A 23,704-nucleotide genomic window follows, 5' to 3' on the forward strand; every position below is an offset into this window, starting at 1 on the left:
CAAGAGCGCGCACTAGAGTGACAGCGCGTGTGTGTTTGTGACTATAAATGCAGCGCGTGCGAGAGCAAAGCTCTGTGTTGCCGCTTATTAGAACAATCGCATCACGATGCTTTGCTTTGAACATCGTCGATCGTCCAATTCCTGGACATCGTCCCAACCCTATAGCCAATAGCAACCACATGTTAAGGAACAAAACCGTGCATTGAACAAACAAAAGTGGAGCACATTAATTAGTCAAACGTACTGATAATCAGTACGGTCGGTTGTAATGTCTATTAAATTTGATGTGAAGGTTTTAACTTTCTTTGTGTTTTCTTTCTGTCACAGATGCAGATCTACATGTACAACTCAGACGACTTTGACAGCCTCAGTGCTGCGCTCAGGGAGAGGAGGATCATTGCAGCTATGGCAGTTTTTTTTCAGGTGGGAACTTTTTGTTTTCTCCTCAAGCCTAACTCTGTTTGTGTGTGTCTAATTTGTATATAGAGACGGAGTAGAGGCTGTTTGGTCTGCTTTTTCCTTGTAGGATTTGGACTTTATGGTTCATGGCTTACACAACAGTTCACCCCACTTTTTGTATCATTATCTGCTTATCCTTGTGTCAGAGTTTGTTCAGACAGCAAAAAACACAGATAGTAAACTACTACAGTTGTGTCTCATTATCTAACACTACAGGGGAAATCTGGGCCTTGTGGACTCACTGTGCAGCTTTAGGGTTTACTGTTTTGATGCTCTTTTTTGGAAGCTGACCAATCAGACCTTATTCAGCTGAAGTCTGTCAGCTGTTAGGGAGTGTAGCTAAAGAAGCTTGCTGTGTGAAGTCTGTGGAGGCTCCACTGGCAATGACTGAAGACATAATGGCATATGCTCCATTTAAAGGGGCCCTGTGGACTTTTCTTGTAAGTAAAAAATAAAAGTTACGTTTAAATTGAACTGCTCCATAGTGCTACTAGACAGATGCCTATAAGGATGATTGGTTCCTAAACGTTTTGAATTGAGAGCAAACATGTAGGAGTGAATGGCTGAAGGATGTGGTTCTCTCATGAACTAAATGTGTTCTTTGGTCAGACAGAACAACTTTTTTTTTTTTTTACAGAAATCAAAGAAAACTTCTCAAAGTTATTACCGAAATAAAGTTGTGTTTATCATAGTTGGCACAGTCTAAAGCAGAGGTGTTAGTGGGAGTGGAGGGAGTGATGTGAGGCAAAGATACAGTCTGAGGTGAAAGAGACATGTGCATGCCAGCATTCTGAAAACAACAGGAAGTTAATTATTATAGTTTGGCCACTGGCCTCTTTCACAGTGTCTACACAATAAACAATAAGCAGCATGTTAGTGGAGAAGCAGCAGCAGCAGCAGAAGGGGGTAAGACTAAAAAAAAAACCCTGATCTAAACTCTATGAACTGTATGAGATCCTCTGATTCATTTTATTTCACTGAAATAACTTACTTGATCAGAAGTTCAAATATATACATGTAAATATGATCATTATGATATAGGAATTTTTTTTTAGTATAGTTTATTTTGCACAAGTTAAAATATACACAAAAATGACAGATAATAAAGAGTGCAGGGAGAGGCAGAAAACCCAAATGGGCTTATTAATAGCCTCCACCTAAAAAAAAAAAAATCTATCACTCTCAATTGGCAGGAATAAAAAGTTCATTTAAGGCCATCGATTACCTAAGTGGGCTTTTACTTGGACCATTAACCCCCAGTTAATATTTCCTCCTCTCACTTCAGTCTCTTTCTCTCACTGTGTCTATGTCTTAAGTCTCTCTTTCAGTCTCTTGCTTTCTCAGGCTCTGTGGCTTGTGGAGATAAACATATGCACACTTGCAAACATTCATATCGCCATATGATTGGATAAAACCCACATTACACAAAATGTACTCCAAAAGAACTCACTGTTTGTCATGTCCCACTCATCATTACATACTGTCTAAAATCAAACCATTGTAACAGATTCGGTGTTCATTGTTATATTTGACATATTCTTTGTTACTCTGTACATCCTAACACTGTTATTTTTCACACCATAGTCATATTGCATTCAACACTTTTTCCCCATCCCAACCATTCCACACACTCTAAAATGTGCCATAATAGTCAATCCTGGCAATGTAACTATCATTTGTTTAGTCTATTTTGACTTGTTGATGGAGTATTAAGTAATATCATTTACAATTTATCTTAAAATTGTACAAATACAAAGGTATATTGTGTAAGGAGCAGGAGGAAATGAATGATCCCCCCCCCCCCCCCCGTGACAAGGATATAATTGATGTTTGATTTAGTTAAATCACAAAATTGACTTGGTTCGGTTTAGGGAAAGGCAGTTGGAATGGTGGTTGGTTTGGATTCAGTTCTTTATTAAAACATGTGGCTGGCAATTTTCTATATTTTTAATAACTGTCAACAAATCTCCAAACCAAAATGAGAGACTTTGGATGGTGTGCCATGGATTGAAAAGACTTCAAAGACTAATAACAGCAATCACACTTTAAGTCTCAGAAGAGTAGTTGAGTGTAAGGCAGACACCACTTAGGATGTGCAGAAATGTGGTACTATTTACAGCTTCACAAGTTTGCTGTGTTACATATCACAACCTCTTGACGGAGTACTTAAGTTCTTTGAGAAATGTACAATGTAGTACAAAGTCGATAGGTTGTGATATGTAGCACAACAAGCTAGTGAAACTATCCCCTGCATGCTCAGTGACATCTGTCTTACATGCAGTGTTGGGGAAGTTACTCAAATAATGTAATATATTACACATGAACTTTTTTTTAAAAAGTAATGCATTACGTTACTTAATTACTCCCTGTGGAGAGTAATTACACTACTAGTTACATTACTTTTGCGTTACTCCTCAGCAACGCTGGTGATGTTGTGTAAAAATAATATGTATCAACAGATAAAATAATATGTCTTGACCATCATAACACCATGTTGTACAAATAAAAACTCCCTCAAAAATAATATATAGACAACCTGCTTCTCCTTGGAGTCAGCACAAGACTGGACAGGCTGAAGAGACTCTATACATGGTTGCACTACATGGCGTTTCCAACCTAAAATAACTCCGCCCAATTTATACATAATAATTGAAGAACTAATGTAACGCAAGTAACTCCACATTTCTTAGTTTAGTAACTCTAATGTGATTACTGACTGTAGACATTTTAACGCGTTACATTACTGTGTTACAGGTAAATGTAATGTGATTACAGTTACATTGTAACGCGTTACACCCAACACTGCTAACATGTGAGTTCTTTCTAAACAGTGTACCATGACCAGACTCTTTGTGATGAATGAACATGCTTAACAATAGTAACCTCAACAATGACATGTTTTAGGACGACAGGAGGTCTACGGCACAGAGGAATCAGATATATCAGGCTTTGGATACACATGCAATATTTGTAAGATGATTAGTTCATTGTTGGTTTGACAGTATGAAACATATACAAAAATCACCAGCCTCATCATATACTTTAACCTCCTGAGATCTGAGCTTTTGTTTGGTATGTATTTTTAATTACTCCTAGATATTTGGGATCAGTAGGACCTGATAAGTACAAAAACTAAGCATTGTCTTTGAACAGGAAGTAGTTTTTGAAAAAAAATAATGTCCTCATATGGGGATAATAGGTTTATTTTACTGTATAACATAATTAATTCACCAGTGTATAAAACTGTTTGTTTCTTTACATTTACACCTTCCCTTTGCAAAGTCCCTATGTCCTCAAACAAGTACTTCCTGATTAGCAGTGTCGTAGCTTGTTGCTATTGCTAAAATTAGTCAAATGTGTATAGCATATCAAACTACAAACATTATTAAACATAAATAAATACATTTCAACCATAACATTTGATAAGGTTTTGTACCTGGTAGACTTATTTCTGGGGATCAGCTGTTGATTGACTTGGCTAAGATGCCTGTCATCTCGTTTTTACACTGATGAATGTATTGTGCTTTTGCTACCACTAGGTGGCACAACAAAGTTTGTACAAACCAGGCGGGGAGTTCCAGTCCTCTGAAATGAGGCCAACACGGAAGTAACTTAAAACTGCATTCTATCAAAAGGCCACCAGGGGGCGACCGTTTTGTTGTCAAAAGGACTTCCGTCTCTATACAAGTCAATGGAGAATTCACCAACTTCTCACTTGATTTCTAACCTCAGTAAACGTTTTCAAAATGTGTTTATGGTCTCAATCGCTAGTTTAAAGCCTTCTTCAATGCAGTATGATGTTCATTTGTGAAATTTTGGCCTCCCTGATTTTATATTTGACAATAAAGCAGGGTATGCATTAGGGCGTGGCTACGTCGTGATTGACAGGTTGATTGGTTCACAGGTTCAGGAGGGCGCCTCATGCTCCTCCTGATGCCCATATAAGTAGAATCTGTGTTTTTATTTTTCCCAGCATGCACCTGAAATTTTCAAGATGGCGCTGTTCAGATCCGATACTATTGGCCTCCGAGCAGCAGTCCACAAACGGGGTGACGTCACGGATGTTACGTCCATTATATATACAGTCTATGGTACAAACGAGGACAACAGGTCAAAGTTAAGCAGAATGAAGTATAAGGTCCAACAAACCCAAATTGTAATGTCCCCATATGAGGACGGAGGGTTGCAAAATGACCTTTATCACCATGCTTAAAATGATCAGGTCCTGATACAGTGCTGATACAGTGCTGCCTCAAATCTAGACTGGTGAAATCCTCAAGAACGGATTAACTGAAATGAAAATGTTTCATTTCTGATTTCCAATGTTGCTAACTTGATTTGACTTAATCATATTAAATCATTTTATCATTAATATGTTATTTTTATATTAAGTCTGTTGTGTTATCTTTTCAGCCTACTGTAATGGTTTGTATTTGTATGAGTGTATACAAGATCACAGTTCACCTTAGTTTGGCATTAAAGGAAAGGTCAGTGGGGTTATCAAAATCATTAGGAATCAATAACATTGTTTGTCACCAAAAAGTGAGTAAGCAGTTGGCAGGAACAGACAAATATGCAATTGTGAAATACAGATGAGTGGGAAGATGGAGGAATTGCTGACGTAGAAGCATTCTGAAATGGCAGAATAAGTTGGCTTTATTTTGAAAAACAGCCAAAGCTGCTACCTTTACGAACAGTTGTCCTGCGCACACACACACACACACACACACACACACACACACACACACACACACACACACACACACACACACACACACACACACACACACACACACACACACACACACACACACACACACACACTGTTACCTCCAGTAACATTCTCTCCCCCTTGTCTGATTTATGATATGGCGGTGCTTTCACATTTCCTCTAAACCTGATGATATTGTGCTGTTGCAACCTGCAACCTCAAAACTTGATTTGAACCTGTGGCCTCAATAACTTGGTGCTCAGCAGGTTGAGCTGGTGTGTTTGCTCCTATGCAAAGAGGAGTGTGTGTGTGTGTGTGTGTGTGTGTGTGTGTGTGTGTGTGTGTGTGTGTGTGTGTGTGTGTGTGTGTGTGTGTGTGTGTGTGTGTGTGTTTGCATTCTTTAATCATCAAGATTGCCCCAATGCTTCAATTTGTCTTTGGTAACCTGAGAAGACTCAGACTGATATCCAATAGTTTATACTGTGTTTCACTGTGAAATGGAAAATACAGCTTGTTTTGATGCACTGCATGTGTGCTAAATTAAAGCATAACACACACACACTGAGTGTTAGCGATGATTTTAATTTTGTGAGCCGGTACATGTACGTGTGTGTGTGTGTGTGTGTGTGTGTGTGTGTGTGTGTGTGTGTGTGTGCGTGTGTGTGTGTGCGTGTGTGTGTGTGTGTGCGTGTGTGTGTGTGTGTGTGTGTGTGTGTGGGTGTGTCTCCTGAGCCTGCTTGTGTTTATGGTGATGAGTCGTGTTGAGAAAGAAGCTCTCCTCCTGGAATGATAAGCTTAAATGTGTCTTCTGCCAGGCTCGATTTAAAAAGACAAAAAAGACATAATTTCATTTTTCCCCAAAAAAACTAAACAGAAATCTAATTGCATTTCTTTTATGAATAAATGAAAAGTAGATATTAAAAATTAGATTTCAAGTTGGGTGATTCCATACTTTTAGTTAGCAGTTCATTAGGTTCACCTTAAACTTGTAGTGCGCTGTTGCAGCCTGTACAGTCCAGTAAATGGTGCTCTCTGACATGTGTTGTCAGTTACAGTCATTATGGCTTTGGGTGGATAGCACACTCCTTACATTACACCATTTCAACTGAAATGAAATACATTTAAGGACCTCGATTTGAACTTGATTAATAATTGCTAAGTCTAAATGCTGAGGCGATACAGAAATGATGAAGTAATTTAAAGGCATTCACTGAATTATCATTAGTTGTTACAGGTCATTATGCGTAATGTTGCCAATACATTTGATGTAAATGTGATGTGCTTTGATTTGTCAGGTGTATTTTATCCATATCAGCCACCCTCAGACCAGCTGTTACTATCACACTGATTGGCAGGTTGTTTTATACATTCAAAAATCACTTTACAACTAGTCTGAGCCATTCATATTTTCTGATGCAGACTACATCAGTCAGTACTGTAAGCACAATACTAGAAAAGCTTTGTATTTCAAATATGATGAGTTTAGAAATACAGATATAGTAAGTCAGACTTTTTTTATTTTTTTTAAATTTTTATTATTATTGTGAATATACATGTGACTTTACAATGTGGTTAAAAAAAAAGATGAAAAAAAAAATTTAGGCTTTAACATGTAAATAATTCAGCATGCGTGTGTATAAAACAGAAGAGGAACAAGTAACAAACCAGACTGGATATTCATTATATCAGCATGTTAAACCTGAGACATGTGATGAAGTTCTTAATATGTTGTGACTAGTTTATTTTCACACCTATGGAAATACCCTGAGTGACAATGAAAATAGAAATTGAATACACTCCAATACCATGCATTACACAACAACACACACACAAGCGACTTTAGAGGGCAGAAATCAGCAGGACAACATTATTTGTCTGTGCCTTCCAAAACCATCACACATTACTGCTGAAAACTAATATGTTATGATGTGACAATGCTGTGGTTAAGGTCAGGATCTGGTCATGGTTTTTAAAAAGTAACACTGAAACAACCCAAGATATTCTGTGTTACCGTCTGATGTTTTTTGTTAAACCATCCATCCACCCTGACCTCCACATCAACTTTGTGGCTCTATAATAATGTCACCTGATTCCCTCCTTTGATCCCATCATAATCAATATAACAACTACAGGACTTCTGTCACTTGCATTAATGACTAATTGTGATGGTTTTCTTGGGAGGACAGTCTCCCAATATAACACCAGAGAAAAATCAGCTGCTCACTATTGTCACAAGAGATTCCACACTGTACAGGGGTTCCCATTTTTGTGATATTACAAAATAAAGTATTCCTTTACTATAATAACAGAAGGTTCGACACTGTACCATGGTGCCATAAAATGTGCTGGTCCTTGCCTGATTCGTATTATTTTATCTCTTTCTGTGTAAGAACAGTCACCATCTTCCTTGTTTTGTTTTCTTTCCCTCCTAAAAGTTGTTCCCTCCTCCTCCATCGATGTATTTTTGCAGCGACTACATTGCATTTGCCTCTGTGTCATGTATTAACCTAAATCATCACACTCATGTTACAGGACAAATTGGCTCCATCATCTCGGCCGAGCGTGGGAATCATACTTTTATGGCCCGGCATTGCATTGCGCCGCTGCCTCGGATTGAAACAGATGACAGTTGTAAACAGCTATCATTGCCCTTTTATTTGCTTATTTACAGCCCTGCATGCCTCACACTGTAAGCCACATGCTCAGCCAGCAGCAGCAACATGCAAAACAGAAGCCCAGCTGGAATGTAATGACATGATATTTATACCTTAAGGTAACAAGAGAATCCCACTGAGTTTCATTTCACGTGATTTTGGAGCGTCTGTGCCTCACTTGCAAAGAAGAGAGAGACAAAACAAAGTGAAAGAAGGAAAACCAATCCTGGAGTCTGCTTACCCACAAAAAGACCTAGTATAACAATAGCAGAATGGAAGAACAGCCCATCTTGATGGCATTGATTGACGTTCTGCAGTGATTTGTAAATTCATTTAATTTGTTAATACTGTATGCAAGTGCTTTGCTTTTTGGAGGGAAATGTATGCAAAATTAATCAGGTCACATACTGTTAAAGAGATGCTGGATATCTGTGCTTAGGATAACCTGAAGGTCTCACAGAGCCTAAAACAAACTAGGTTGTATGAGGTGTGTTAAAGAGGACATGGTTGGGTAAGTGGGCATGGTGGGTGGGATCAGATGGTGGGGCAAGGGTTTAAACAGCTGATAGCCAACAAGAACACAGTTTAAAGTATACTGAGACCTTTATCGTTCCACTGTGAGCTCACCTACTCACCTACAGATGACGTTCATATTTGAATGTTATACAGTGCATCACTGACATTCACTGCTAACATGCACTTTATGTAGCAAGGAGGACAATAATGGTCAGAAAGGTGGATGAGTGTATATAGTAATAATAGCAGACTTTGATGCAGCAGACCACAATTCTATTCCCATCAGTGACCTAACGTTACACATTTTCTTATCATGACTGCAATGTTTCCATCACATTTACAGTGTGAGTGTTTGCTCTGAGAATAGATGATTAATGATGATAATTAAATTATACATTTCCAACTGTGGATAATAGATATTATCGAGTGTCATAATGATATGTTTGCAGTATTCCGAGAAAAGGCGATAAAGGACATGATGACACACAGTGCGTCATCTGTGTTGATGTTTTTCTATTACATATAAAGATAACAAATAAAGTAGATCCACTCAGAGATAGAATTTATATATATTTGTTTACTTCTAACTTTAGATATATAATGCACAAATGAACCCATCCCTTTTCTGTAAGTTAACTGAACTTTAGAAAGATGTTTGAGGTGAATATTTATGACCCCAAAAGAAAAGGCCATGGGTTCAAGGATCATTTTATTATGGAAACCAAGCATCACTACTTGACTCTAGTATAGAAATGAATTAAGCGAGTAATCCATTTGCCTTTTAAAACCTTGTGGTTAATTTGAATTGGTTCCATACTTGGGGGGGGGGGGGGGGGTATTCTTCACATTAAAAGTAGCAGTGTCAAAGTGGAGGTGCTCATCAGGAGTAAGAACAGCATGATGAAAGATATGGTTTCAAGACATAGGAGACCTCATACTACTTCTTTCTGCTCTAAATCCAATACCCCCAGTGACAGTAATTAGGCAGTATATGCCGACAGTGCTTAAGCAGCACTGCACTGCTTCCAATTCAGCACAGTGCACACCACTTGAGGAGACATTAGCCTCAGCAGTTATGCAATGAAACAGAATTCATTACGAGTAATTTGCCCGTCGGTCACTTTTTGGTAATTTGCCAGAGATTTTAGAAGATATCCCACAAACGATCGTCAAATTGACAAAGTTTTTGTTCTTTGCTGTGATGGCGTGATGAAAGGCAACGTTCCTGTGTGCTTTATCTTTGCTGTCCCTTCTCTGCATGACCGCTGCCCTACTTATTACACACCATCACTCACACTGAAGAATCGACTGCCAGCGTCACTGTTCTCCTCCCTCTCACAAAAAGATACCTTTTATTCTGATTTTGAAATTTGATAATGTTTTTATTCAGGACAACAAGGGCACAGTCACAGACTTATGTCCATATCTACAACTTTACATTGGTTTCAAGGGAAAACATGTTTTAAGTAGCTTGTACTGAGGATATCACAATCTGAAGTAAATGATGAAGAACAGGACTGTAGCTGAAACAAAGGTGGGGGGTGAGATGTAAGATAACAGTACACCAACAAACCAACATAGTGGAATAGTAGCTGAACATGACCACCTCAACATTATTCAAGGAAAGCATGTCAGAACATGTCTGTAAATAAATCTTCAGAAATAGTTCAAAAGCCTCATATCTTGTTGGAAGAAATAAATAAGAGTAAATTATAGAATACAGTGGTAGCACAGTCCTGTCTGCTTTATATCCCATTCAGACTGAATGCATCATATCATATTTAAGGTCATACTGCTCACATTAAACTTTTTTTTAAAACAATGCTGAGGTAGTCAAGTGATGAAGCATTCTCTGCAGCTGCCTTAGAGAAATTGATGAGAATCATCAAAGTAACTTACAGTATGTGAACATGTGCTGTTAAATATGAGTGAGATGTGATTTACTGCTAGGCAGAGTGATGTTCTAACATGATGTTTCACTGAGGTGTTAGTCTGGAATCCAAAGTGTTAGTGCTACTCACCTAATTCCCAAAATCAACACTTTAGATGAGCAGCAGTATTATCACATATGATTCACACATAAACTCTGACTCTCACTCTTTATCATATTAATTCTTATTTAGCAGAAAACACATAAACCTGGCAACTCTGCAGAGATCTTACAGGTAACATTATGTGTATGTGCAGTAATATATACTGTATACTGCTGCTCTTATTTATAACTGCATCTGTACTTATATATATGTATGTATTACTGCCATTTTTATATTCTCTTTTTTCTACCCCTTAGTGTATTTTATGTGTCGCATTGTTTGCTGGTTTATCTTTATTGTCTGTTGCTGTTTTTATGTGTATTAACCACAGAGATCACATAATTTCATTGTACTGCTGTGCAATGACAATTAAGGCATTCAATTGAATTGAATTGAATATCCTCATTGTCCAAACTCTATGCCTATGGGTGGACAGTGCATTTGTCAACACTTAATTGCTTAATTAGTGCAGACATGAGTGTTGAGAAAGATGATTTGCTGATTGACACAGTGACAAGTTACAGTCAGCACACTATCCAATAGTCCACAACCCAGTAACACTCAGTTTACTATCAGACAAGACTATAGAAACCAGAAAATATTCTCCTTTAATAAGGTGAGACCAGATCATTTTCTTAAAACTGACTCAAAACAAGTTGATTGATTGAACTGCCAACTACTTGATTGATTATCAAGTAGTTGGCATTTTATCTTCTGTTGATCGACTAACTGATTAACTGAACCTGATTTCTAGTCGAGCATCAGCAATGATCAAATATCTATTGTAGGATCGCTTTCGTAGCTGAGTGGTAACCGCGAAAGCCACATAATCGCAACGTCCCTGGTTCGACTCCAGCAAGGGACCTTTGTTGCGTGTCATTCCCCTCTGTCTCTCGTGCTCCTTGTTTCCTGTTGGCCTCTCTGCCATCTACTTTCAAATAAAGTGCCCAAAAACATAATTAAAATGAAAAAAAGATCTACTGCAGAAATTGTCTGAGTCTCCTTCAGTGTAGAAGTGATGGTCCTTTGTTAGCAAACTATTCCAGGAACAATGAAAACTAATAAACAGAAGTCAGGAACTAAACAAAGAACTAAAGAGTAAAAATGAAACAGTTGCATCTCCACCACATATGAAGAAATGTGAAGTAGGTGAATTAGACGGATGATGGATTTAAAAAAAAAAAAAAAAGTACAATGAAACATCATTTTCTTAAACATGGAAACAAAACAGAAGTCCTGATGTTGATAGAGTTAGCCAGTACTTCTTTATTTTGTCAGTAAAGCTTAACAGCTGAAATACACCAGGCAAGGACACAACATCCAGTGTCCTTAAATGTAGGTCGGAGAACCACCAGCGGCCAGAACAAAGTGTTTATAACTAAGAATGACCAGGCGGCCTAATCTCTTTTAATATAGATCCACTGTAGGAATGACCAGATGGCCCAGAATCCTCTAGTTTTTACCTGAAAATGTCTATAAGTTCAGTCTAGCTCTTAGAATGACTGGAAGGCACAGTATCCTTCTGTCGGCTCTGGAACGAACAAGTAAAGAACAGCAAAATAATGCCAGAGTTTCTTGCCAGACATTTTCCTCGTCTTCCACCAGCTGCTGATGAATTGGTCTCTGATGTAATTAATAACTCTGCACTCCAATGTGTCTTCTTTGAGAGAAGTCCAGTCATTGCTTCCATTACATTGTGGATTCATCAGCAGTTAGTGCTGCCAAAGGCAAGAGAAGGAGATGAGTCACTGTAAAACACAGGAGGAGGTGAAGGAAGTCAAGAGAAAGAGGAAACTGTGCGTAGTGAGTGATCTTGGATGGATGACAATGGGAGGAAAGGATGGGCAATGAGAGAGAGAAAAGTGGTGGAGAAGAGAAATATGAGGATGTGTCACATTGTACCATGCTTTCTTTTTTTTCCTGACTTGTCACTGCAGTGGCCTGTCCCTGGAGAGAAAGATGGAGATGGAGTTGTGGGGAGGAATGAAGAGAAAAAGCGAGAGACGCAGGATTTGAAAAAGGGAGAAAGGGGTAGATAGCGAAAGAGAGAGAGAGTAGGACATTGTGATGTGAGGCCCGGTGGCTGAGGATCTCAGGGGACGAGCCTGTGGGCTTTCAGAGACAAACATTAATAATGAAACGCTAATTCCCTCTGTCCTCCTTTCTTTCTCTCCCCCTCACTGTCTCTCTGTCTGTCATTTTCTCTCTGCTTCTCCATGGCTGCTTTTATTTCTCTTAATCTCCCTTCCATTGCCCACACACATTTTCTCATCACCCACTTTCTGTCTTGTACATGAATCGAGGTCTTTATTGCAGTTCACATTATTAAAGGGGACCTATTATACTCTTCATTATTTTCAGTCATATATACATATATATATATATATATATATATATATATATATATATATATGTTACAATGTGAGATGTGAGATGTTCATATTAAATGTGGCCAAAGTATCAAATAATGAGGTAAATGTATACAGAAGTAATCCCTATGAGCAAAAAGCACCAGCTTCAGACTGCTCTGAACACTCTGTTTCGACAGTTTTTTCTACTATCAGCCTGAGCTGACCTCAGTTCGTGATGGGTTTCTGTATATGTTTCATCTACTTCATGCACAGCATATTCACTGCTCCACTCCACTAACATTATTACATTTCTGTTGTTTTGGAGGTAATCATGCCCAAGCTATGACTTGAGAGGAGCTGGGACGCTGTGAGTGTGTGTGTGTGTGTGTGTGTGTGTGTGTGTGTGTGTGTGTGTGTGTGTGTGTGTGTGTGTGTGTGTGTGTGTGTGTGTGTGTGTGTGTGTGTGTGTTTGCATTGGTGGGCGCAGATTAGTTATACACTGTTTCTGACATTGCCACAATTAATCTTTTTTTTTTCTACTTCCCTTACATTACTTTCTCCTTCAGTATATATGTTATCAGCTGTACAAACTCAACGTTTTACATAAGTTGGTGATAACTGTGGCTCAGAGCGGTCATCAGTGTATGAATGTGTGTGAATGGGTGAATGTGACATGTAGTGTAAAAGCGGTTTGAGTGGTCAAAAGACTAGAAAATGCTATATAAGTACATTCCATTTACCGTTTAACACAATGATAAGAGACAAATCTGTGGTACAGGACATGTACTCCTGAGTGGCAGTGCAGTCTCCTTTACTTTCAACTTGTTTGGCTCAAGGTGGCACACCGATCTTCAAAATCACAGTCAGAACAGACAGCCTCAGACAAAGATACCATATCCACTGCATATAATCATGTGGTATGTATGTGGATATTTAATGTGGAGGAGGAAAGAACATGTTAATGCAGTTGTGAATCCATGCAGGATGCACTACAAATGGAATGCTAAAACATCAGACAAACCTCTGTGGAAGCAGCACTGCTTCAGGAGACTCTCGGGACTAGTATGAAGTACCGTTCTACAATAATGGTAGCCGAGTTGGCAAGACTAGTGAAAAGTAACCTACTGATGCCTTTGGCTGTCTCTGTTTGGTCCTTGTCTTGACCTGGGGCACCACATGTTTGTTGACAAATCTTCCAGCTCCATCTTGCCTATTTGCATATCACGGTCTAATCACAATGCGAGCAGAATAAAGCAGAGGCAAATGCACAGGCTTCAGGAACAGATGTTGTTATCCAGATACAGATCACATGTTAATGGTGGAAAGGGAGTCTTTTACTCAACGTAGGTATTTTTAAAGTGGGTGTGTCAGTAATGGTACATCTTTGTATGACTGTTCATTTAAGCTATATTTTGGAAATATTATGCAGACCTGAGCCAGTCATTAGTCATTTATACTTGTGCTTGAGTGACAATATAAGTTCATACAAATGCATTTCAAAAGGTCAGCAAATCAGCCATCTTTTCTATAAACACCATTTTTCATTTACAGGTTATCTTGTGGTTTACACAGATGATATGTAGTTGCATACATTGGGATGTGGTAGGATCTTACACAGAACCAGCCTGTTTATTCATTGTACTGTATGTTAACTATGTGTATAATGTATTACATTATATCTTTTTGATATAGTTTATGGCATTAGTACTCAAATACACGTTTTATTTCACTGCATCAAAGGTCCAGTAAGGGTTTATTACATGATAATATTTCAGTACTAAAAAAACTCTATCATGCATGTGCATCTCTGTATTAATGGGAAACATGATGCCTTTGTTGTGTAGTCTTTAAACTGGAGCATAAATATATGCAATGCCCAGGCAGAGACATTGCTGTGTTCATTAGTGAGATCTTGACTGTAGACATTGTAGAAAATGTTTGATTTCACAATCATTCTGCTTAAGTTTTGATATGATAAGTTCAGTTGGTTCAGTTTTGTAGTTCTTACATTTGTGTTTTTGGGATAGTTTCATTCAATTTCCACATAGAGCAGGTCTAGACCATACAGGTCACGATCTTCGCTCTATGGCCTTTTTTATAATTTGTTGTTCCCAAAGTTAGAACTGAATTGGGAAAGAAAACTTTTAGGTGTTCAGCACCTGATGCATGGAACAAATTACAATCTGAATTAAACTTCAAAACCTCGTACCCTAGATTGAATTTAAAGCGCTAGTGGAAATTCTGGCGTCCAGACTGTCTGTGTGTAAGTGTTTTATATGAGGAAGTTTTAATCTAGCTAATCTATGTGTTGTCTGACTCTTTTACTGTAACTGTGTTGCTGCTATCTTGGCCAAGTCTGACCTTGATCTCAATGGGACTAACCTGGTTAACCCAACATGCCCCCATGAGCACCACTCTAGGTGGGCAACCATCTGCCTCGACCGGTTGGGTTGAGAGAGAAATGAAGAGAGGAGAGAGTGTGTGAGCATATACAGTGGTGCTAATTGAGGATTTAAATGTAGGCTACAGAAGTGGGGCCTTTCCATTTTTCACATGTGCTGGCTTGGCTTGACCTGGTTTGACGTGGCGTGTCATCCCAGCACAGCAGGGATTTGCACCTCCATTACAACAGGGCTGCCCGCTTTATGATGTGTCTTGTGATGATGTGCTTGTCTTTAGTACATGATGTTTAAAAGCACTTCAGCGCTGTTGTCTCATTTCCCCAGGAAGTGAGCTGAGCTGTGACTGTAAAACAGTAAATACAGTTTTTTGGGTTTCACAATTTCAGTTCAATTCTGTTAATTAACACTGGGACATTTTAGAAGGGCCACATGATGAATCATTTTATTCCATTTAAGTAATGGGGCTTTTCCACTATACAGTTCTAGCACTACTTGGCTTGACTCGACTCTACTCAGTTTTTTTTGCGTTTCCACTAGGGATAGCACCTGGTACCTGGTACTTTTTTAGTACCTGCTCTGGTGAGGTTCCAAGCGAGCCGAGCCGATACTGAATGTGACGTCAACAGACTGCAGGCCACTGATTGGTCAGAGAGTCACTGGAAGAGTCATGAGCCGTCCCACACAAGAATCAAACCTGGCATTTTTAAATACCGGCAACAGCGTTACAGCGATTCGGCTCTCTTCTCTTTCTTTGTGTGAGACAAAAGGCAGAGGCACAGCAGCAAGTACACCATCGCCTCCATGTCCTCCATTGTTTATGTGTTTTTGTCGTGTATAAAACAAAGTCACAGCAGGTTCTTGCAGCCGTGCTATGACGTCCCCACATTGAGGAGGCACTATAGTAATGGAAAAGGTCGTTCCTGGTACCAAACCGAGTCGAGTCGAGCCGAGTAGTGCTAGAACTGTATAGTGGAAAAGCGCCATTAGTGGAGGGATAAATTGGGAAGTTAGCCAGCTCATCCATGAATACTGATGAAGCCCATCTGACATCAATGCAACCCACTTGGAGGTGGGTCAGCATGCACAGACCTAACTTCAGAGATGGTCAATCTCAGGCACAACTCAGTGCACTTTGGAATGTTTAAACTGGTCATGAAAATGCAAATAAATGCATGGCATAATATGACTCATGGTCAAAATGCTATAGGTTGCCCTGAAATATGATCATTCTGGAGTATTTGTACATTTATTTGGTTTTAAAAGTCACACACAGTCACAACATTTCATCACTTTCAGCATTTGCTCATTTGCACCTCTGCTGATTAACATTAGATAGGCAAAAACACAGGACTGTGGGTTTAAAGAAGCTAGCAAGGGACGTTATAACAATAATAATTATAATAAGGAGAATAATAATATTAATTAATAATATTAATACTTTATTTGTATAACACCTTTCATATATTAAATGCAGTGCTTTACATCAAAATAAATGACATAAACCGAGTGCTTCACATATAAGGAACATAAAATGAGCAAAAGCAATGCAATCATTATTGTAATATAACATGGAATATACAAATACAAATAACAAGAAAAATAGTACATAGTAAAAGTAGTTAAAACATATAATAAAAATGAAGTAAAAATACAACTTTTAAAAGAAGTGCAGTAGTGAGGGATAGAAAAGCTAGTTAAAAGCTAAAGTGAAGAGAGAAGTTTTAACTTTCTCTTAACAATATTCAGTGAACTGGCTTCCCTGATATCTATCGGTAGTTTGTTCCATAGTTTCGGGGCATAATTGACAAAGGCTGCATCCCAGTTCTGAAGGAGATAATATGGTCATATTAACATTTGTTGTTCTTGTCCAAGAAGAACTATTGTTGAGTGAAAGAAGGGGTGCAGTGCTCAGAGTTTGGTAGTGAGCAGCGGGGACAGTTTGGATTTGGAAGAGGAGCATCTGTTGTATGTAGCAGCCAGTCCCTGACACCTGTAACCGCCTCCATCATCATCTCTTCGTGCATCATGTTTGTTATGATCATTCACCACATTCACATGAGTGAGGAAAACAAAAAAATAGATTTATTTTATTTTACCTCAACTGTAGGAATTCTCTCAAGCTATTCTATATATCATCCATAAAAACGGGCTGTGTTTGAAAGGGTTTGTTCATGTTCCTGATAAAAGCACAGAAATTGAACAGCCTGTGTTTTGTTCTATGTGCTTTTGGTGTGGTCCAAGCAGGCAGGCAGTGGAAGCACAAATCCCACTAATCCTTCACACCAAACTTGACAATTAAAATCCAACTAGCCAACAAGTGTGTGTTTCAACATCCAACTGGACATCGTGTGTGTGTGTGTGTGTGTGTGTGTGTGTGTGTGTGTGTGTGTGTGCGTGTGTGTGTGTGCGTGTGCGTGTGCGTGTGTGTTAGTTAAACCCCTGGGTCAACAAGTGTGTTTCTAAATCCAGGAGAGACGAGGTTGTGGAGAGTCTGGGGAGGGAGGGGAAGCATGACAGCAGTCTTGGCAAGCTCTCAGCTGTTCATGCAGTCTGTTGGATATGGAAGCTGGCTGTGGCTTTGTGGTAGTTTGGGTTAGTTTGGATTACACACGTCGGAGCTGTTTCTCACTCTTTAAAAACATAACACATCCACACTGATAGCTGTAAGTAAAGTACTGAATGTTCAGGGATATGTTCTTGTCTCTTTTATATATCCTGTTATTCATTATTTCCACTTTAATAATGTTTTAAGAGGAGATTAATGTAATAGCAGTAGATAGATAGATAGATAGATAGATAGATAGATAGATAGATAGATAGATAGATAGATAGATAGATAGATAGATAGATAGATAGATAGATAGATAGATAGATAGATAGATAGATAGATAGATAGATAGATAGATAGATAGATAGATAGATACTTCATTCATCCCTTTGAGACATACATAAATAAGAATATATATACCAAGATTTGAAGTTAAAAACGAAGGAATTAAAGTAATAGCAATAGTAGCAATTTCAGTATGTAAAAGTATATAATATGTATTGTATATATATGTAATAAAGTATATAGTAGTAGAAGCAGCTGCCACAGTGAATTACAAAAATATGTCTATGGCTCACAATCCCAGCATTATAATTACAAATCATATTGTGTGGTTAGCTGTAGCAGCTGTAGAGATTAGCTTCTCAGGTGAGGAATCAAGTGACATACAATACAAAAGACACAAGTAATTGACTTTATATGCTTCACATTATGCTTCTTATGCAATGCAATTTTTGCGAGGGAAGAGAATTGAAGATGTGTAGCGTTGGTTTATGTTGCCCCCATGTTTTTTATCATGTCCCACAGATACAAAAAGATTATCCCATAAGGGGCGGCTGTGGCTCAGGAGGTAGAGCTCAGGTCGTCCTCCAATTGGAAGATTGGCGGTTCGATTCCCGGCTCCTCCAGTCCACATGTCGATGTGTCCTTGGGCAAGACACTTAACCCCAAATTGCTCCCGTTGCTGTGCCAACGGTGTACGAATGGTTAGCTTCTCCTGATGTGTAGGTTGGCACCCTGCGTGGTAGCCCCTGCCATCAGTGTATGAAATGTGTGTGAATGGGTGAATGAGTTGTAGTGTAAAGCGCTTTGAGTGGTCGAAAAGACTAGAAAGGCGCTATATAAGTACAGTCCATTTACCATTATCTGTAGAAGCTACAGTATCTCATTGCTCACTCAATATGGAGCTTTTGTGCTCAGCAATTAGGTGAGTAGGCAGTTGTTTTGTGTGGTGTTTTCTTTTAATGGAATGGAGAGTGTAAGGATAGAGGGAGTTAGGTTATTGTTTAGATTGTAAAGCCCCCTGAGGGAAATGTGTGATTTTGGGCTATACAAATAAACATTGACTTGACTGAAAATCAACCAGGAAATTTTGAGGTTTCCCAACATGCCTCAGGACATTTGCATAAAGTGGAACTTGTTTCAACTCTCAGTCATATGTTGGAGATTCATACCTTCATACCTTCATACCTTCATACCTTCATACCTTCATACCTTCATACCTTCCCCACCATTAAAAATGACTGACAGCCTGCTGCTTCTTCTCTCTTTGTAAGTCTGCACCAGAGGTTAATGTTTTAGAATATCCATTAAATGTTCCCATTTTAAAATACAAAACACTTTAAAAGGTCAGTTCACACATCATCCAGAAACACGATTTCCACTTAGCCACTTAGCCTCAAGCCATGCAGGTAGTCTTGATTTGATTTGACCAGGTTAAAGATATCCAATCCTTACACTTCTGCTGCCACGCCAGTATAATGGAGGTGAAAGGTATTTTCCTTGTTTCACTTTCCAAAGCATTGAAAAATTACATTTGAACAACTCAACAGCAGCATCTTCCAGAAAGAATGGGCCTCTTTAACAAACAGTGTGTATGCACAATGTTCTGCTTCAACCGTGTGTACAAAACATTTGAATTTTTTAAATTTTTTAATATCTTCCTACCTGAATCTGTTCTTACTCTAAACTAATTTAAAACTGACTCAGACCATGTGCATGCACACATTATAAACATCCCATGGTTCTAAAAATGATATAGTCAATATTTATTCAGTATAAACAGAATACTAACCCTTACATACTGTTGGGGCCAAATTAAGCCCATTTTGACATTTGACAGCTGTAAAAAACACTGCAAATGTCTTTTACTCTAAAATTTGATGACTTTTCCTAAAGTGGCCCAACATGCACAAAAAAGTAAATAAATTAAAATGTTATACTTTTGTATAGGTGCTACACATTTTTGTCCATTGAGGCTGTTCTATAGTTAATAGTTATTATAAGATAGTAGTTATGAGGATTTCTTTTTATGATGTAGCAGTGAAGACTGATGGCTCTAATGGTTATACAATAAACCCCACACTTCCATAAAGTTCTTGTCATTTTCACTTTACATAAAATACATTTATATCATTATTACTATGTTATATTTTCATGTCTTAGGTAAAATAGGACATGATATTGTGTGATAGGAGATGTTTAGTGGTGTAAAAGATAAAAAAAATACACTCTCTCTGCTCTCTGAAACATGAATCAAGGTTTAATCACATTTATTGATCAGTCAGATCAACTATTGATGCTTTCTAAACACATCTGTGGTTAACTTGCTTGCGTTTCAATACAATCATGTAAAAATAGGCATGTGTGTCCATGAAACAGCTTTACCTTTTGTAGTAGAACACGTTACTGTGGCTTGAATCACAGCACCATTTCTTCATTTGTGCTGGCTCGTTTTTCTGTGCATTTTAACCAACACTTAGCATGGAGGTGGCAGATCAGAAAACACTCATTGAAATGAATCATTTTTTTTATAGCAACCATATAGGTAGTATAGGAAGGCACTCATGTATTTTGTTATTTAGGTATGAGGACTTTGATTTGATTTTTCTGCTTCGGTTTTATTGATTTCCAGCCTCCATGACAACAAAGATGCTCTAATAGAAGACAATGAAAATGTGTGTGTTACACCACGCGCTCTCTGAGTTCAGATGGAGAGGGCCTTTGAGAGCTTGTTGATTGCGGCTGTTTGTTCCTCCTAATTACACTGCACTTGTTTTCTCAGCATCTCCTCTACGCTTTCTGACTTCCCCCTCTCTCCCTCTCTGTCAGTTTTATAATATATCAGTTTTTCTCCTGATTTCTCATCAGTCTCTTTTTTTTCTTTAAATTAATACAGTAGAGTACTTTACTATTGTTTTACATAAGCATGAGTCAGCCATGCAAGCTTTTGTAACCACACATGATCATACTTTCATGCATTGACTCAAGTGGAAACATTTGCAGGCACTTGCACATAAATGTGTGCATTATAAGACACTATATGCCTGCGGGGGACTGAGTCAGAAGGAAAATGCTCAACATTTGCAACAAACAAAGAAAAAAGCAATGCTGTTGGGGGGTCCGTGGGGGCAACAATTGTAGACTTATAAAAGACACAACAGAAAAAAGAAAATAAGAATGATTGAGAAGAATTTTAAAAATTCATGTTACCTGCTTTACATATTACAGGTCATATTAGTACATTTGCATGTTTCTCTAGCCTGAATACATATATTTTAACCCTTACGTACTGTTCAGCATCAAATTTGACCCATTTTTAACATTTGCAAGCTATAAAAACACCTTATATACATTTATTTTCCTAATGTGACCCACAACATACCAAATTGGAAATAAAATGCATCATTTTTAATTTTTTGTGCACCTGATACACATTTTTTATATATGCAAATGTACAAATTTGACTCTGTTTATTTTGAAAAAACCTTCAAAAATCAGTATTCAAATGTGTCGTTTGTTGTATTAATCATATTCTATAAAATGTTCTCCTGGACTATAAAACAGTGATAGTGAATGTCTTTTAATCAAACAGGAGGATTAATCAAACATTAATGACTGATGGTGAATGTATGAATGTGAATTAGTGTAGAGACTAATTATGAGTCAGAATATGAACAGTATGTGAGTATGCAGTCATGTTTTCTATGCATAATAATGCTGTATATTGATCACTGTATCTTACCACAGATCTATCTTTTTTGTGTTTTCCCTCAGGTGGGAGGGAAGGACAACCCTGCAGTCGACCCCATCATCCACGGTCTGAAGGGTGTGGTTCATCATGGTGAGTAGCAGCACCAGTGTCCAGTCATACAAGAAAATCTAACCTACTCATTCATTAGACAGCCGTGATTTTAGGAGTTCAGATTTTCTGTATTAATATGAATTAAAGCTGCAAGTAGCGATGAACAGGCCCTCGCTCCGTGCATGCAGAGCTGTGTTGCAGTCTATTGACACATAGACTTGTTCAGGGTGGGAGATTGGACAATGCATGTTGGAGTTATAAGGACTTCCTTTTTAATGGTGAAACCTCAAAATTCACGGCACAGCCATGCCCATCAGGTATAACAGAGGCAAGAGATTTTAATAACTTTGCATCTCCATGCTTTTAATATGATACGGCGCAAATTTGAAGTGGGTGATGCATGTGTACCGAATTTCGCCCAGACCCTGCTATCAAAGTCAAATAAACTTTCTCTCTTGCTTAATGACTAGAGTGTTGCTCAGCAACAAGATATAATGGAAACAATTGTTCAGTCATATTGCTGAACTAAAGCCTCGGTCAGTATCATCGTTCTTCTTGTAACAAATCTTATGAGTCATTCTGTCATGTGAATCATGAGTCATAACTAAATGTCCAAATTAAGGGAGATGGCAAACTGTGACTGTCCTGGATGAGTTTGAGGTAGAGTCTGTTCATAACATATAAATAGTGCCATCTCCAGAAAATAACCTGAGGCAAGCTGACCCAGCACCATGAAGCTGAGAAACAATGTTCTAGTTGTGTCCATATTCAGGTAAAACAGGTGCTTTTCGGTGTGGACGACCTGATATGACACTCTATGACACAGTAAGACTCTAATCAGTGCCGGAATTCAATCCCATGTATTTATTGGGACACATTCTGTCCATTCAAGCCAGTTTACATGAAAGGAACTGCTGCTGTCAGCCAATCAGGGTCCAGTATTATGAGGACTTCGGATTCATTTAGTTTAATTTCAATGTATCTGCAAACTGTGACAGCAGAACAGTATTCCTGTCCTCAGCTATGATATATTTGAGAAGTGAACAAGTCCAGACCTCAGTCCAGATCAGCTTTACACACTGATGGGGCATACATAATATTTGAACTGTAAATTTGCTTTGCTAATTTCCTCACTGCACTCAGGACGACGATGGAATTAGCGTGGTAAATTAGCACTTCTAACTAAAACCTTATCAGTCTGAGCTATGGTGGCATTGTAAAGGGAATGTTCATGTTTTTTTATGGACGGTTACATTCCAGAACTCAAAAGGAAATGGAGGCAATATTAAGATAATGGGAAAAGAGAGTCAATTGATTTCTGGTTACAATTTGTCATTAACATAAATGTATCTAATGCACTGTAAATGTTTGAAGTGGGATGAAACGAATAGAATGTAATACCAAAGATCTGACAGGTAAATGGTAATGGTAAATGGACTGTACTTATATAGCCTTTCTAGTCTGTTCGACCACTCAAAGCGCTTTACACTACAACTCATTCACCCCATTCACACACATTCATACACTGATAGCAGGTAGCTACCACGCAGGGTGCCAACTTGCACATCAGGAGGAAGCTACCCATTCACTCGCATTCATACACTGTTGCACAGCAACGGGAGCATTTAGGGGTTAAGTGTCTTGCCCAAGGACACATCGACATGTAGACTGGAGGAGCCGGGAATCGAACCGCCAATCTTCCAATTGGAGGATGACCGCTCTACCTCCTGAGCCACAGCCGCCCGGTATAGGTATATACTAGGTATAGTGAACTAGAGAGTATACTGTACTATGCATTAGTACTAGGGATGCTCCATATTGGCTTTTCTGCCGATATCCGATATTCCGATATTGTCCAACTCTTAATTTACGATTCCGATATCACCCGATACCGATATATGCAGGCTTTTTACACCAAAACTGTTACTGGTAACAACATAACATAT

At 38.4% G+C, this 23,704-nt stretch overlaps 1 protein-coding gene across 1 annotated transcript in view; it reads left to right on the forward strand.

Moving 5' to 3' along the window:
- ptprga (protein tyrosine phosphatase receptor type Ga) overlaps positions 1 to 23,704 on the forward strand; it is a 472,388-nt gene that overhangs the window by 338,386 nt on the left and 110,298 nt on the right. Inside the window, exons 5-6 of the mRNA XM_062416078.1 lie at positions 328 to 423; positions 21,731 to 21,797. Of these exons, the coding sequence (XP_062272062.1) occupies positions 328 to 423; positions 21,731 to 21,797 (163 nt within the window). The remainder of the gene's footprint in view (positions 1 to 327; positions 424 to 21,730; positions 21,798 to 23,704) is intronic.

The sequence above is a fragment of the Scomber scombrus genome, chromosome 3 (genome assembly GCF_963691925.1).
Source record: "Scomber scombrus chromosome 3, fScoSco1.1, whole genome shotgun sequence".
NCBI lineage: Eukaryota > Metazoa > Chordata > Actinopteri > Scombriformes > Scombridae > Scomber > Scomber scombrus.